The 13,986-nt window shown below is 42.5% G+C and overlaps 1 protein-coding gene across 3 annotated transcripts in view; it reads right to left on the bottom strand.

Moving 5' to 3' along the window:
* The window catches only part of dlg4a (discs, large homolog 4a (Drosophila)), a 90,384-nt gene that overhangs the window by 60,915 nt on the left and 15,483 nt on the right, over window positions 1-13,986 (bottom strand). The window contains exon 1 of one of the 3 annotated variants that reach the window (XM_028031598.1): window positions 10,785-10,882. The exons of the other annotated variants lie outside the window; for them this stretch is intronic. Within the exon in view, the coding sequence (XP_027887399.1) occupies window positions 10,785-10,826 (42 nt within the window). The 5' untranslated portion in view covers window positions 10,827-10,882. Of the gene's footprint in view, window positions 1-10,784; window positions 10,883-13,986 lie in introns of those variants that run through there. 3 annotated transcript variants of the gene reach the window in all.

The following is a 13,986-nucleotide window of genomic DNA, read 5'->3' as shown; positions in this document are numbered from 1 at the left end:
TTGAAAGCTGCATTTTCCATCATTTTATTTGGCCTAAAAATGAAAATAATGTCATAATTTCCCTTCACTTCATAATTAAGTGCAAATTTATGACAATGAAAAGTATAAAATCACAATATATTACACTGAAGCTTGTGGTTTAATCTAGCACAATGTGAAATTGGTTATAGCATATGAATACTTTTGTGGCACTGTATTAAGCTGATAAAAAAGATCAAAATAAGTCAAGAATTGCCTTTTTTTTCTATGAACTTAATGAGAGTGCTGCAGTGTATGAGTACTGCACTAAACTTCAATGTTAAAAGCCGTAAGTTTGTGATTTTTCCTTACTTTGCACTTTTTGCAAGCTCCTTAGAAGTTATAGTTCACATTTAAACTGTGGATGTTTTATTTCAGATAAACAGTGAGGTATTTAAGGGTAGGAGTGAAAGTTATTTTACGGTGTATCAATTTATCTCTCCTACAAATTACAAAGAAATACTATAATAAATGCAATTTCTTTCCACAGCAATGAGAGTAGATAGAACCTTCGTTGATAAAAATAGAATTTATTACAGAAAGAGTTCTTTTTTCATCATAAGATGAGAATTAGATTTTAAATTCACATTTATGCATTTATAAAGATACTATTAAAAGCAAAGCAGAAGAGCTGCCTCTGCTGTTTCATATTGAGGGTTTTCACAGAGTTGAGCTGCTAAGCCTTGACTTAGTTTCTGTGGCAACTGAAGCACTCAAGATCCCAATTCACTCTGTGTACTATTCTGGTAACAGGAGATGGTCACAAGACTGCAGTGTAGTTGGGACCAGTTTGCCTCAGTAACTGGCTGATGTTTATTCTAAAGTTGGATATAAAATTGGCATTCTGGGATTCTGCAAACTGATTTAATCTCTAGAAGTTTAGCTTTAACAATGCCTTCCATTCATTTTTATTTGTGATGTTATCCCAGAGATGTCTCACGTTCACACATACTGTGCTGTAGCAGTACTGTCTCAGAAATGTTATTTTTTCACCACAGAATTGTTTGAATCAATGACAGGTTCAGTAAACATGGACAGCCAACCACAGTCAGGTTCTGGCACCAAACTTTGATTTAATCTCACCTCTGCTACAAAGTCTCTTTAAAAGAAACCTTTGAACTGGAGAAACGTTTACGCTAACTGCTGTTTTTCCAATATCTCAAATGTTTCTTGATAACTGGGCAGGAGATTACTCATAAACTTAAATGCAAATTTAATTTTGGGATTTTTTTTTATTGATTTGACAATACAATGCAAAATACCACTCTAATCCTTAGCATTAACAAGGCAAGGTTAGGTTTCTGTAGACTGGTTGACGTGTGTTTAGGATCGTTGACTTCTTGGAATAACACATTCTCTCCCAAGTTTTTCTCATCTACATGTTGATTTAATGTGAAGTTGAATTATTTGTAGATACTCCTCTGCTTTCATTTTTCCATTCACTACCAGGGATGCAGTAGTTCCACTGGCAGCAAACCAGACTCTAAGCATGATGCTTTCATCCACCATGCTTCATAGTGTTTGAAGCCTTCAGCTTGGTTCCTCCAAACAAATTCAGATGAAAGAAATTGGTTGGGATGTTCAAGAACAACTCAGGATAAGTAGTTCTCAGAATCTCAGTTTGTAGCTGCCAACAGAACAAACCAAATTTCTTATGCAGAGAAGTTTTATGGTGACAAAGACCGAGCTATGTGACTTCAGTGATGAGAGGAGTCAAATGTTTGAAACATGGACAAAGTTATGTCTTCCAACAGGTCTATGACCCCAAACATGTTTGAGGCGGTGTTGAAAAGGATAAAGCAGTTTGACATTGAAATTTTAAAATGAATCTATCTGCGCCAATCAATAATCTATGGACAATTTTATTAGTGAGTCTCTGAAAATCGTATTAATCAAAATATTAGTGGATAATTTTGTCCCTCTGCTGTATAGAGAACATCTGTAAGACATCTACACTTGCGCATTTAACTTAGCTTTTAAAAATCTGGTGCACAAGAAAGTTGCTTGTTGTATCATTCTACCCTGAAAAAAGAACAAATAAAATAAACCATCAAAAGCCCCCAATCAGTTTGACGATCATCTTCAAGGCGAGCTAATAAGAATCTCAATTCATTACAAACTGTTTTACATTTTTGTAAGACTATCAAATTCTAGGTGGTTCTATTTTTAACCAACTCTGATGAACGGCAACAAAGAGGCTCAGGCCTCCACTTATGGCTGAGGCTTGGTAAGAAGGAAACCCAACAGGGTGTTAGTCCAACCAGCAAAGCCTCCTCCCAAGATGCTGAGAGTCAGGTAAATGTGGCAGGATGTATTTTTCCACTGTTTACAAGGGTTAGCTAAAAAGTGGAGAACACGTTTGGAGTAATTCACTTGAAAACTGGAAGCAAAACAGTTGCAAAATGTACTAGTACATATCCTGCAAAATACAGATTATCAAAATTACACACAACAAACTAAGGACTCTTAATTTAATGGCATTTGTGTGTTTTCTTAAAATGCAATCCTACTTTACTTCACCTAAAGCACTCTGTAACTAATTTTGAAGATCAATTCACATTAACATTAACAAGAATTTGGTATGATATTGTACTTACCCTAAACTTATTTTAGAGGTTAAAGAAAAGAAACTGAAAAATATTCAGTCTCAAAACAGTGCAATAACATCCTCAGAAAGAAAAACAAAGACCTTCAGGTTTCTACAATTCTACTTCTAAATCTTATGGATCTGGAGGCGAAACTGTATCGGATTTCATGCTAAATAAAGAAAGGGAGGAAATTATTTTATCTGCTCCAAGAAAGCTGCTAATCAACTTTATGTTGAAAATACTTTCATGGTGTTGCATATAGATTTGCATTATGACACATCAGAGAGAAAAAAGGCCCAGTGTTGCGCTGTGACCCGATTTAACTGCCCACTTAAAGTTGAACTCATTATGGCATCAAAAACATCTCTTTTAAATTTCACATGCTTGATCTCTCAGCTCAGTAATTAAATTACAATTGTAACATTAAACTCCTCCATGGGCTGCCACCTTATCGTGGTGGAGGGGTTTGAGTGCCCCAATGATCCTAGGAGCTATGCTGTCTGGGGCTTCATGCCCCTGGTAGGGTCACCCAAGGCAGACAGGTCCTAGGTGAGGGACCAGACAAAGTGCAGCCCGAAGACCCCAATGATGAAGGAAAACCTTGGACTTGGTGTTCCCTCGCCCGGACGCGGGTCACCGGGGCCCCACTCTGGAGCCAGGCCTGGAGGGGGGGCACGATGGCGAGCGTCTGGTGGCCGGGCTTTTACCCATGGAGCCCGGCCGGGCTCAGCCCGAAGAGGAAACATGGGCCCCCCCTCCCATGGGCCCACCACCCGTGGGAGGGGCCAAAGGGGTCGGGTGCACTGTGTGATGGGTGGCGGCCAAGGGAGGGGACCCTGGCGGTCCGATCCTCGGTTGCAGAAACTGGCTCTTGGGACGTGGAATGTCACCTCTCTGGTGGGGAAGGAGCCGGAGCTAGTGCGTGAGGTCGAGAGGTTCCGGCTAGAAATAGTCGGTCTCACCTCGACGCATGGCTCTGGTTCTGGAACCAGTCTCCTTGAGAGGGGCTGGACATACTTCCACTCTGGAGTTGCCCAGGGAGAGAGACGTCGGGCAGGAGTGGGCATACTTGTTGCTCCCCATCTCGGCGCCTGTACGTTGGGGTTTACCCCGGTGAACGAGAGGGTAGGATCCCTCCGCCTACGGGTGGGGGGACGGGTTCTGACTGTCGTTTGTGCTTACGGGCCGAACGACAGTTCAGATTACCCACCCTTTTTGGAGTCCTTAGAGGGGGTACTGGAGAGTGCTCCTCCTGGGGACTCCCTTGTTCTGCTGGGGGACTTCAACGCTCACGTGGGCAACGACAGTGAGACCTGGAGGGGCGTGGTTGGGAGGAACGGCCCACCCGACCTGAACTCGAGCGGTGTTCTGTTGCTGGACTTCTGTGCTCGCCATGGATTGTCCATAACGAACACCATGTTCAAGCATAAGGGTGTCCATATGTGCACTTGGCACCAGGACACCCTAGGCCGCAGTTCGATGATCGACTTTGTCATCGTTTCATCGGATCTGCGGCCGTATGTCTTGGACACTCGGGTGAAGAGAGGTGCGGAGCTGTCCACTGACCACTACCTGGTGGTGAGTTGGCTCCGGTGGCGGGGGCGAAAGCCGGTCAGACCTGGCAGGCCCAAACGTGTTGTGAGGGTCTGCTGGGAACGTCTGGCGGAATCCCCTGTGAGACGGAGCTTTAACTCCCATCTCCGGCAAAACTTCAAACACGTCCCGGGGGAGGTGGGGGACATGGAGTCTGAGTGGACCGTGTTCCGTGCCTCCATTGTCGAGGCGGCCGATCGGAGCTGTGGCCGCAAGGTTGTCGGTGCCTGTCGCGGCGGCAACCCTCGAACCCGTTGGTGGACACCTTCGGTGAGGGATGCCGTCAGGCTGAAGAAGGAGTCCTATCGAGCCTTTTTGGCCTGTGGGACTCCGGAAGCAGCTGATGGGTACCGGCGGGCGAAGCGGCATGCGGCTCGGGCGGTTGCTGAGGCAAAAACTCGGGTGTGGGAGGAGTTTGGAGAGGCCATGGAGAAAGACTTCCGCACGGCTTCGAGGCGATTCTGGTCCACCATCCGGCGTCTCAGGGGGGGGAAGCGGTGCAGCACCAACACTGTTTATAGTGGGGATGGTGTGCTGCTGACCTCTACTCGGGACGTTGTGGGCCGGTGGGCAGAGTACTTCGAAGACCTCCTCAATCCCACCAACATGCCTTCCACTGAGGAAGCGGAGCCTGGGGACTCTGGGTTGGGCTCTCCAATCTCTGGGGGCGAGGTCGCCGAGGTGGTTAAAAAGCTCCTCGGTGGCAAGGCCCCGGGGGTGGATGAGATCCGCCCGGAGTTCCTTAAGGCTCTGGATGTTGTAGGGTTGTGTTGGTTGACGCGACTCTGCAATATCGCATGGACATCGGGGGCAGTTCCCCTGGATTGGCAGACTGGGGTGGTGGTCCCCCTGTTCAAAAAGGGGGACCGGAGGGTGTGCTCCAATTATAGAGGGGTCACACTCTTAAGCCTCCCTGGCAAGGTCTATTCAGGGGTCCTGGAGAGGAGGGTCCGTCGGATAGTCGAACCTCGGATTCAGGAAGAGCAGTGTGGTTTTCGTCCTGGTCGTGGAACACTGGACCAGCTCTACACCCTCAGCAGGGTCCTGGAGGGTGCATGGGAGTTCGCCCAACCAGTCTACATGTGTTTTGTGGACTTGGAGAAGGCGTTCGACCGTGTCCCTCGGGGAGCCCTGTGGGGGGTTCTCCGGGAGTATGGGGTACCGGGCCCTTTGATACGGGCTGTCAGGTCCCTGTATGACCGGTGTCAGAGTCTGGTCCGCATTGCCGGCAGTAAGTCGGGCTCGTTTCCGGTGAGAGTTGGACTCCGCCAGGGCTGCCCTTTGTCACCGATTCTGTTCATCACTTTCATGGACAGAATTTCTAGGCGCAGCCAAGGTGTTGAGGGGATCCGATTTGGTGGCCTCAGGATCTCATCTCTGCTTTTCGCAGACGATGTGGTCCTTTTGGCTTCATCAGATCGTGATCTGCAGCTCTCGCTGGATCGGTTCGCAGCCGAGTGTGAAGCGGCCGGGATGGGGATCAGTGCCTCCAAATCCGAGGCCATGGTCTTGAGCCGGAAAAGGGTAGAGTGCCTTCTCCGGGTCAGGGGGGGTGTCCTGCCCCAAGTGGAGGAGTTTAAGTATCTCGGGATCTTGTTCACGAATGGGGGAAGAAGGGAGCGGGAGATCGACAGGCGGATTGGCGCAGCGTCTGCTGTCAAGCGGGCGCTGTACCGGTCCGTCGTGGTGAAGAGAGAGCTGAGCCAAAAAGCGAAGCTCTCGATTTACCGGTCGATCTACGTTCCCACCCTCATCTATGGTCATGAGCTTTGGGTCATGACCGAAAGAACGAGATCGCGGATACAAGCGGCCGAAATGGGTTTTCTCCGTAGGGTGGCTGGGCTCTCCCTTAGAGATAGGGTGAGAAGCTCAGTCATCCGGGAGGGACTCAGAGTAGAGCCGCTGCTCCTTCACATCGAGAGGAGCCAGTTGAGGTGGCTTGGGCATCTGGTCAGGATGCCTCCTGGACGCCTCCCTGGTGAGGTGTTCCGGGCACGTCCCACCGGGAGGAGGCCCCGGGGAAGACCCAGGACACGCTGGAGGGACTATGTCTCTCGGCTGGCCTGGGAACGCCTCGGGATTCCCCCGGAGGAGCTGGAAGAAGTGGCTGGGGAGAGGGAAGTCTGGGCCTCCCTTCTGAAGCTGCTACCCCCGCGACCCGACCTCGGATAAGCGGAAGAAGATGGATGGATGGATGGATGTAACATTAAATTATGAGTGTTACCATGAATATTAACAATTGAGATTTTCTTTTTTGTAATACACAGTGAAGTTAATTTTGAATATTTGATATGCCATCCAGTTTCAATTCATTTTGGTTCTGATCTCTGTCTAGAACCATAAACCAAATGGAGGAGGAAATATGTTCACAATCACACTTTTCCCACCCACTTTTCTGCTTACTGGAAATTGTGGGCTAATCAACAAACGAAAAGGAAATTACAGCAGTAAACAATGAGCATACTGAGATGTTACTGTCTCTTTTCAGCTCAATATGGGACAGAAAAAAACAATTCTCCAATCAGAGGACCATTCATGGTACTAAAAGAAGCAATAATGTGCAATAAAATGACCATCACGGTTTACAAAATGACAAAAGCAAGAAAATTAAGGAAAAGTAGTAGTTGAAAGCAATTTAGCTTTTTGAAATTTATTTCAATCTAATATTAGATTATAAAATATTTTATCCAAAATCCATGTGGATGTTGAATCATGTTTTTGTTCTGATGATTCTAATCACAGCTGAGAGTTGTTTGAAAGTAAAGGAAGTTGACCCTGAAGTTGTTGCAATGATTTCTGTAGTTCTGCATAATAATGTGGCAAAGTGGGACCTAACAAACAGAGAGGGAAAATCCAGAGCATTGACATCAGAATTAGGTTTTGATCGGCTCTGATGGGGGATCAGCAGGTCAAACACTTAAAAATCAATTTTTTCTTAAACAATAAAAGCATAAAATAAAAAACTCCTACCCTTTGAAGAATAAAAATACACATTTTGGAGAAATTTGAATTGAAAGAAGATGTATACAGCTAGCCCTGCAACAGACTGGCGACCTGTCCAGGGTGTACCCCGCCTCTCGCCCGGAACATTAGCTGGAAAAAGGCACCAGCACCCCTCTCGACCCCACTAGGGACAAAGGTGTTAGAAAATGGATGGATGGATGGATGTATACAGATAAAAAGCTAGGAGGGACATCTGATTTGATGCATAAAGTTCCTTTGGTGCTTTATTCTCTCTCAAAGAATCTGCAGCATCATCTTTATTTTTTGTCCGCCTTAAAAAATATGATCATGCAATATCCAACTTGGCAGCTAAGAACTCAAACAACACCAGAAATCAGTATTGACCAGTAGAAAATTGACTGTTGCATCCCAGCTACAATCATATCTTCTGTGATAATTTGTTCTTGAGAATCCTTTAGAGCCCATGATTGACTCAAATTGTTCCACTTAGATCCCTAAAATCCAAAACAGAATATATTTCATAAATTTTTGGATAATTGATATAAAGGATCTTTGTTCACTGTAGAGAAATCAAGTCCAAGGTTGACCCTTCTACCTTCTAGATATTTTAGACTGAGATGTTTAAATGTAGATCAGAATTAGTCAAAAAAGAAAAAAAAGAAAACATGGGAACAATCATTTAATTTGGTCCAAAACAAGAAACCACTCATTCCCCAGCATTTCAAATGATATAAACATTATAGAACTTGTCTAGTGTACTTCTAGTATCCTCTATGCCACCCATGGCAGTGAGCCATACTGCCCAACTCAAAAGCCCTCTCTGAAACTACCATTCAAAATTGCTTATTTTTATGTGAAAATGGAAGTTAAAAAGTAGAATGGCTTGATCCATTTGTTTTATGTTTAATGAAATTCTTAACAGTAATGATCTTAGCTACATTCAGTGGTTAAAGCAACACAAGTGTACCTATTTCTTTGATTAAGTCAACATAGCATAATAAGGGTGTCCCAAAGTCCAAAGGACCCTCAGGAATCTAATAAAATCTCTATAAAATAGTTGCTATTGCGGTGGTTGCTAATGCTCTCTTGACATTACATTCTTGTTTGACCAATTTATCAGCATAGCCTGTGCCACCAAAAATTTGCTTCTTAAATCTCTGAGCCTTGTTTTTGTAGTTTATCAGCTGAAAAGTTTTTAAAAGCTGTTTAAGTCAACGTGTGTTTTTACACTCTGTCATTCAGTTTTTAAACTAATGCAGGTCAATCATTTCCTGCGGCTGACAGAAGGCTGTTGGGTTGGGTGAGGCTACTCAAGACAAGCAATCAGAATATCTCCATGCTTTCATATTCCTGCGTCATCTTTCTCTGAAATAAGCGGCTGCATGTAATCTCACACCATTACGTAACACAATGTTCAAGGTGTCAAACATCATATAAAGAAATGTTTTTGATAATAAGCCATCTTTATTTTTCTCAATTAAATCTCAGGATCAGTCAAACAAAGCTCAGTGTTTAGTTTCCCATGCTCACAACAACCCATATGAAACCCTAAAAGCTTCCTGGAGTCGCACTGAGGTTTGTGGTGAACCATGCTAGATGATAATGTAACGTTGCTATGTTAGTCATATCTAGAATGGTATGCCTGACAGAACTTGAGGTTTTAAAGTGCCCTCCAATTTTTTTATTGTCCCACTTGTTCATACGTATAAAAAGCTTGGTTATATATTGTCTTTTTTTGTTGTTGTTTTTTTGCATAAGTACACACAAAAAAATTAGTATTTCCCTTGTCTTTTTCATATTAAAGTTAGGTAAGAAAAATTGGCCTCTATGTCACTTAATATTGATACCCCAATGAAACTAGAAGTCATGGATCACTAATTAGAACAAGTCAAAAAAAATGTGGTGCAACTAATTGTGCCACAATTTTTTCTCACTGAATAATGCAGCCATCCACGTATGCCCACTTGTGAGGGATCTGATGCCTAAATCCAGTTTCACAAGGCAAGAGGAGCATACAACGGGGACCAGTTGCCGGTATGTCATAGGGAAGACAAAGACACTCGAGACAAACAACTACACATTCATACCTAAAGAAAATTAAGAAAACAATTAACCTGACAGTCATGTTTTTGGATAGTGGGAAAAAGTCAGAATATTCAGAGAGAAACCTTGCATGCATGGGAAGAACATGCAAACTTGACGCAGAAATCCTTCAGATCAGGATCTGAACCCCAGACCTTCGTGCTGCAAGAAAACTGCTACCAGCTGTTCCACTATTGACCAATAAATAGAAATTAAGGAATTTTATCCCTTCCCAGAACCTAAGTTTCTCGTTTTAATAGATTGATGGCAACAAAAGCAGGAGCTTACCCTGAGCACCATGCCTGCCAGAACCACCACTTTTAAGGGATACTTTTTTTCGGAACACTTTGTGTTCTTAAGTACTAATTGACCATGGTTTATCCATCAGATGGTTACTTCTACATCACAAAATTCAAATAATCTCAAGCTAGTTATGTGACAATGTAATCCAATTGTCTCTGTAATCACTAATTCTCAATCCAGTGACGTCATGGAACACTGTAGATGTGCAGTAGACAACTCAGGAGGAACAAAGCAAAGCCATCAAGTCAATATGGACCAAAATCTCAGAGGAATGTTTCTCACCATACGTTGAATCACTCATGCAGGACTAGTGTCGTTCTGAAGGGCAGCCAACACCGTCCTAGCAAGGTGTACCTAAAATAGTGTGTCTAACTGTTGAGTCTTACCATGAAGTGAATGGAAATTAAAATTGTCTCAAATTTCAAATTTCAAATAAATTTTCAAACATTAATTCCACAGGTTACCAATTGCTAAGTAGTTTTCAACCATATAAACACAAATTCCCACAATTATAAACATACTGTGACACTAGCAGTGGTTTCTGGCTGTTGAGTTGCATTAAGAAGTCATCTTTAATTAAAACAGGAGGACTCTTGGACTTTCTTCTATGCGTTCATTTGCACAGTTTACAATATATCTGGTTCGACTATAGAAGATTAAAATACCTTTTTTGTCGATACTTAAAGATCAGCAGAATCTTTAGCAAAATAATAATGACATTTTTTATGAAGGATTTTTTTTCTCTTATGAGGATACTAGTCCAGTGTCCTTGTGTCCTCTGATGGATGGTGATGTACAGTTATATAAATTATTTTCAAAAATCTTAAAAAAGCTAAGCTATCAAATAAGAGAATAAAACTACAAATGTGTAATGATACAATCAACAAGTCTCGAAGAGTTTCCCTCTATATGCTTTTCTGAACATGCGCCCTTAAACAGCACCACATGTGCCAGGCCATGTTCATACGCAACACTCAGAGTGGATGATTTAACCTTACACAGAGCACATGTACAATGAAAGCAAAACCAGAATCCTCACACACATATTTCACACGTATCTATGACAGTGGAGCGAATTATGGGCATGTTCAATGCAGCGCACTCTGATGTAGATATTAAGCTCCCTTAAATCTGCCAGAGCGACTAGCAGACTTTGAGCTAACATGCAAAACAGAGGCAGCAAATGAGTGATGGAAGAAGGAAAGACGACACAAACGCAGAGGTGATTTTACCTACCACACACGGGCAGAGCGAAGGGAGCTTAGTGCGGCCCTTCATGAGCAAGAGACAGAGGAAAAACAGCCTCCCAGACACCCGCAATAAAGGAGGAGAGGGATGGGGAGAAAGAGAGAGAGAGAGGGGATGAGAGGCTGGGGAAGGGGAAGAGGAAATAAAAACAGAGGGAGGAGGGAGAGAGGGTAGACAGGAAGATGGGGAGGGAGGGGGTCACACCAGATGAAAAGAGAGAGTTTTCCTAGAAGCCAGAGTAGTTGGTGTTGGATGTGTGTTGACGTTAAAGACAAGACTCTGAAAAGACAGGATGGCCAGTCTGCTCCAATCGTGACTCATAAAATATGTTTGCCACTGCCGGTGAGTGAGAGAGGGACAAGGAAAGGAGTGGTACAGACAATGAATCAACCTTTGGTAGTATTTTCTTTTACAAGATTTTTTTTTCCTTCGTGTCCTCACTGAAGAACTGTCACACAAAGACTCACACCATCATACATTGATGAGGCACTTTATATTGGCACAATGCATGTTCATAACTCTTTGCAATTATTATTTTGATTTCATGGGCATAGCAAATGTGTTACTATCCCTTGAACTCTTTCACATTTCCTAATGCTACCAAAATAAATACTTTATTTATTTTACCGAAATTTGAAGAGAATGCTCTCTTAGCTTTGATAACTCTAAATACCCTTCAGTGCAGTCCACCTGTGTGTCATTTGGTCTCAGTATAAATCCAGCTATTCTCTGAAGGCCTCGGGGTTTTATTAGACAACATTTCTGAACAAACAACACCATGATGAACAAGGAACACAGCAGACAGATCAAGGAGAAAGTAAAGGGACAAAGAAACAGTACTCCAGGCTTTAAAGATCATTCTTGGAGAGTTCTGTTCAATCTACCATCTGGAAGTAAAAAAGGACAACACCACTTCAAACCTAGCAAGATATGACTGTCCCACCTAAGTTGACAATGTGGGCATGGAGAACATAAATCGAAGAAGCAGAGGTTCATGGTAACTCTGGGCGACTGCAGAGATCCCCAGCTTCAGTGCGACAATCTGTTGACAAGGCAACTATTACTTATGCAGTCCACTGATTTAGAAGAGAGACATTGTTAAAAAAAGCCTTTTCCCATGTACAGAATACAGCAAACATGAGAAGGAACGTTTTCTTTTTGACCAACATGTAATAGACTATTGCAAAAAAAAAAAACTAACAACAGGTTCCAATCTCAATGATGAAATATGGTGATGGCAGCATGATCAAGCTTTTTCAAAACAGGTAAAGTGGAGATGTTCAGGGCTGATGGCAAAATGAATGGCTTGGGTAATACATACAGTAGACTACACGTGTTAAAGGTCCAAAGTGCAGAACTATCACAATAGGCAATCTGTGGGAAGACTTCAAAATGTGTCCATCCAGTCCAGTGTTGTATAGTAACGAAGTAAAAATACTTCACTACTTTACTTAAGTATATTTGGAGTACTTCATACTTTCCTGGAGTATGAAAATTTTTGATGACTTTCACTTTTACTTCACTATATTTCCGAACTTAATTGCGTACTTTTACTCCGATACATTTTCAATGTGTGGTTTAGTTACTCGTTACAAAAAAGCGCGAGAGAGAAACAAAGTGTTTTGACCCCACCTACTGATTAGCAAGTAGCAAGTAGGCTACCGAACAAAGTCCGTCGCCTGCTTGCCTGGGCTTGTTCATTACCACCAATAGGATACACCTGTTTCGCTTCTCCCATTAAACACAAAGTAAGTCTCGTAATCAGCCGCAGCCACATGGAGGAGGAGACGGAGACCACAACGACTGCAACTACGTCGGACACGGCTCCAGGGGAACCACCAGCTGGTGATGAGAGCCCATGGCCTTATTTAAACACAATATACTCTTTCGTGGGTGTTAAAGATTCGTCGTACCGCATGCGGTTTATGTTATTCCTGCCTGAAGATGTGGAAATCCTATCTTACAAAAACTCCCCGTCCAACTTGAAGAAACACATCGAGGTAACGTCTTATGAAATGGTTATAATCCTCCTGTTTCAGTAACTATAGCTTGGTCACTAGGCACTACTGTATTGTGAAACGTTGACCATAAATGAACTTTGTTTGGCATTGTTTCAGTTCCACACGTGGTGTATTTAGCTTAGGCTTAATGTTGACTGTAGCAGGCTACCTAGACTCCTCTGTTCAAGGGGGGACAGAAGCCATAGCGATAGCATTTTAGACTAAATTTAACGAATATAGGAAAGGCATGCAAGTTCAAAACCAGGTTTACAGATGCCAATAAGCTGCATTTCCCTCCCAATTCTTTTTTTCTTTTGCATAATGACCAGTTGTGTGCACCACCTACTGACTGTAGCATTGACTGATTCACTGATTTGTGAAGTAGAGTAATCGTAACAGCTCTTTTTCTTCATTTTGGCCGCATTTTCTGTACTATTTATTTTTCTCATTTTCAGCACTGACCTTACTTGAAGGGAAAACTTAAGGCTTACAAAAACTTTGCATTTTCTGTCCTGGAGGGTTTACTAAGAAGCTGGTTCAGTTGTAAAGCAGGTTAAGTTAACCTTGTGCTATAGGTAAAGCACCTAATTTTCTTAACTAAATGATGCCTGCAGGTATATCTATTAGCAGGTTTAATTTTGCCTGCACTTGGTTGTGTACATTATTTTAAGTGTATTTGACAAGTTTACCAAAATATAAAAAATGTCATTCAAATTGCATTTGCTTTGTTTTACTTTTTACTTGTACTTTTCATTACATTACTTGAGTACATCCATTTTTACAGTAATTTCCATACTTAAGTACAAGAAGTTTCAGATACTTTAAGACTTTTACTCAAGTAACATTTCAGTCAGTGACTTCGACTTTTACCAAAGTCATATTTTGGAGAGGTACTTGTACTTTTACTTGACTCTGAGATTTCAGTACTTTATACAACACTGATCCAGTCTAACTGAGCTTGAGCTATCTTATTAAGACGAAAGGGGGAAAGCATTCGGTCTCTGATACACAAAGCTGATAAAGACTAATGGTTGTAATTTCAGCAAAATATGTTTCTATGAAGGTTTGACTCAAGGGTTTTAAAAACAAACGCACACCACAAATTTCAGATTAATTATAAGGAAAAAAAATCTGTTTACCCTTTTTCTTCCACTTTGTAGTTATCTTTTACTTTCTGTAGGTCTAACATA

This window comes from Xiphophorus couchianus, chromosome 11 (assembly GCF_001444195.1).
Source record: "Xiphophorus couchianus chromosome 11, X_couchianus-1.0, whole genome shotgun sequence".
Classification (NCBI taxonomy): Eukaryota; Metazoa; Chordata; class Actinopteri; order Cyprinodontiformes; family Poeciliidae; genus Xiphophorus; species Xiphophorus couchianus.
Note: the sequence above shows the minus strand (reverse complement) of the source record. Positions and strands in the feature narration are given on the sequence as shown.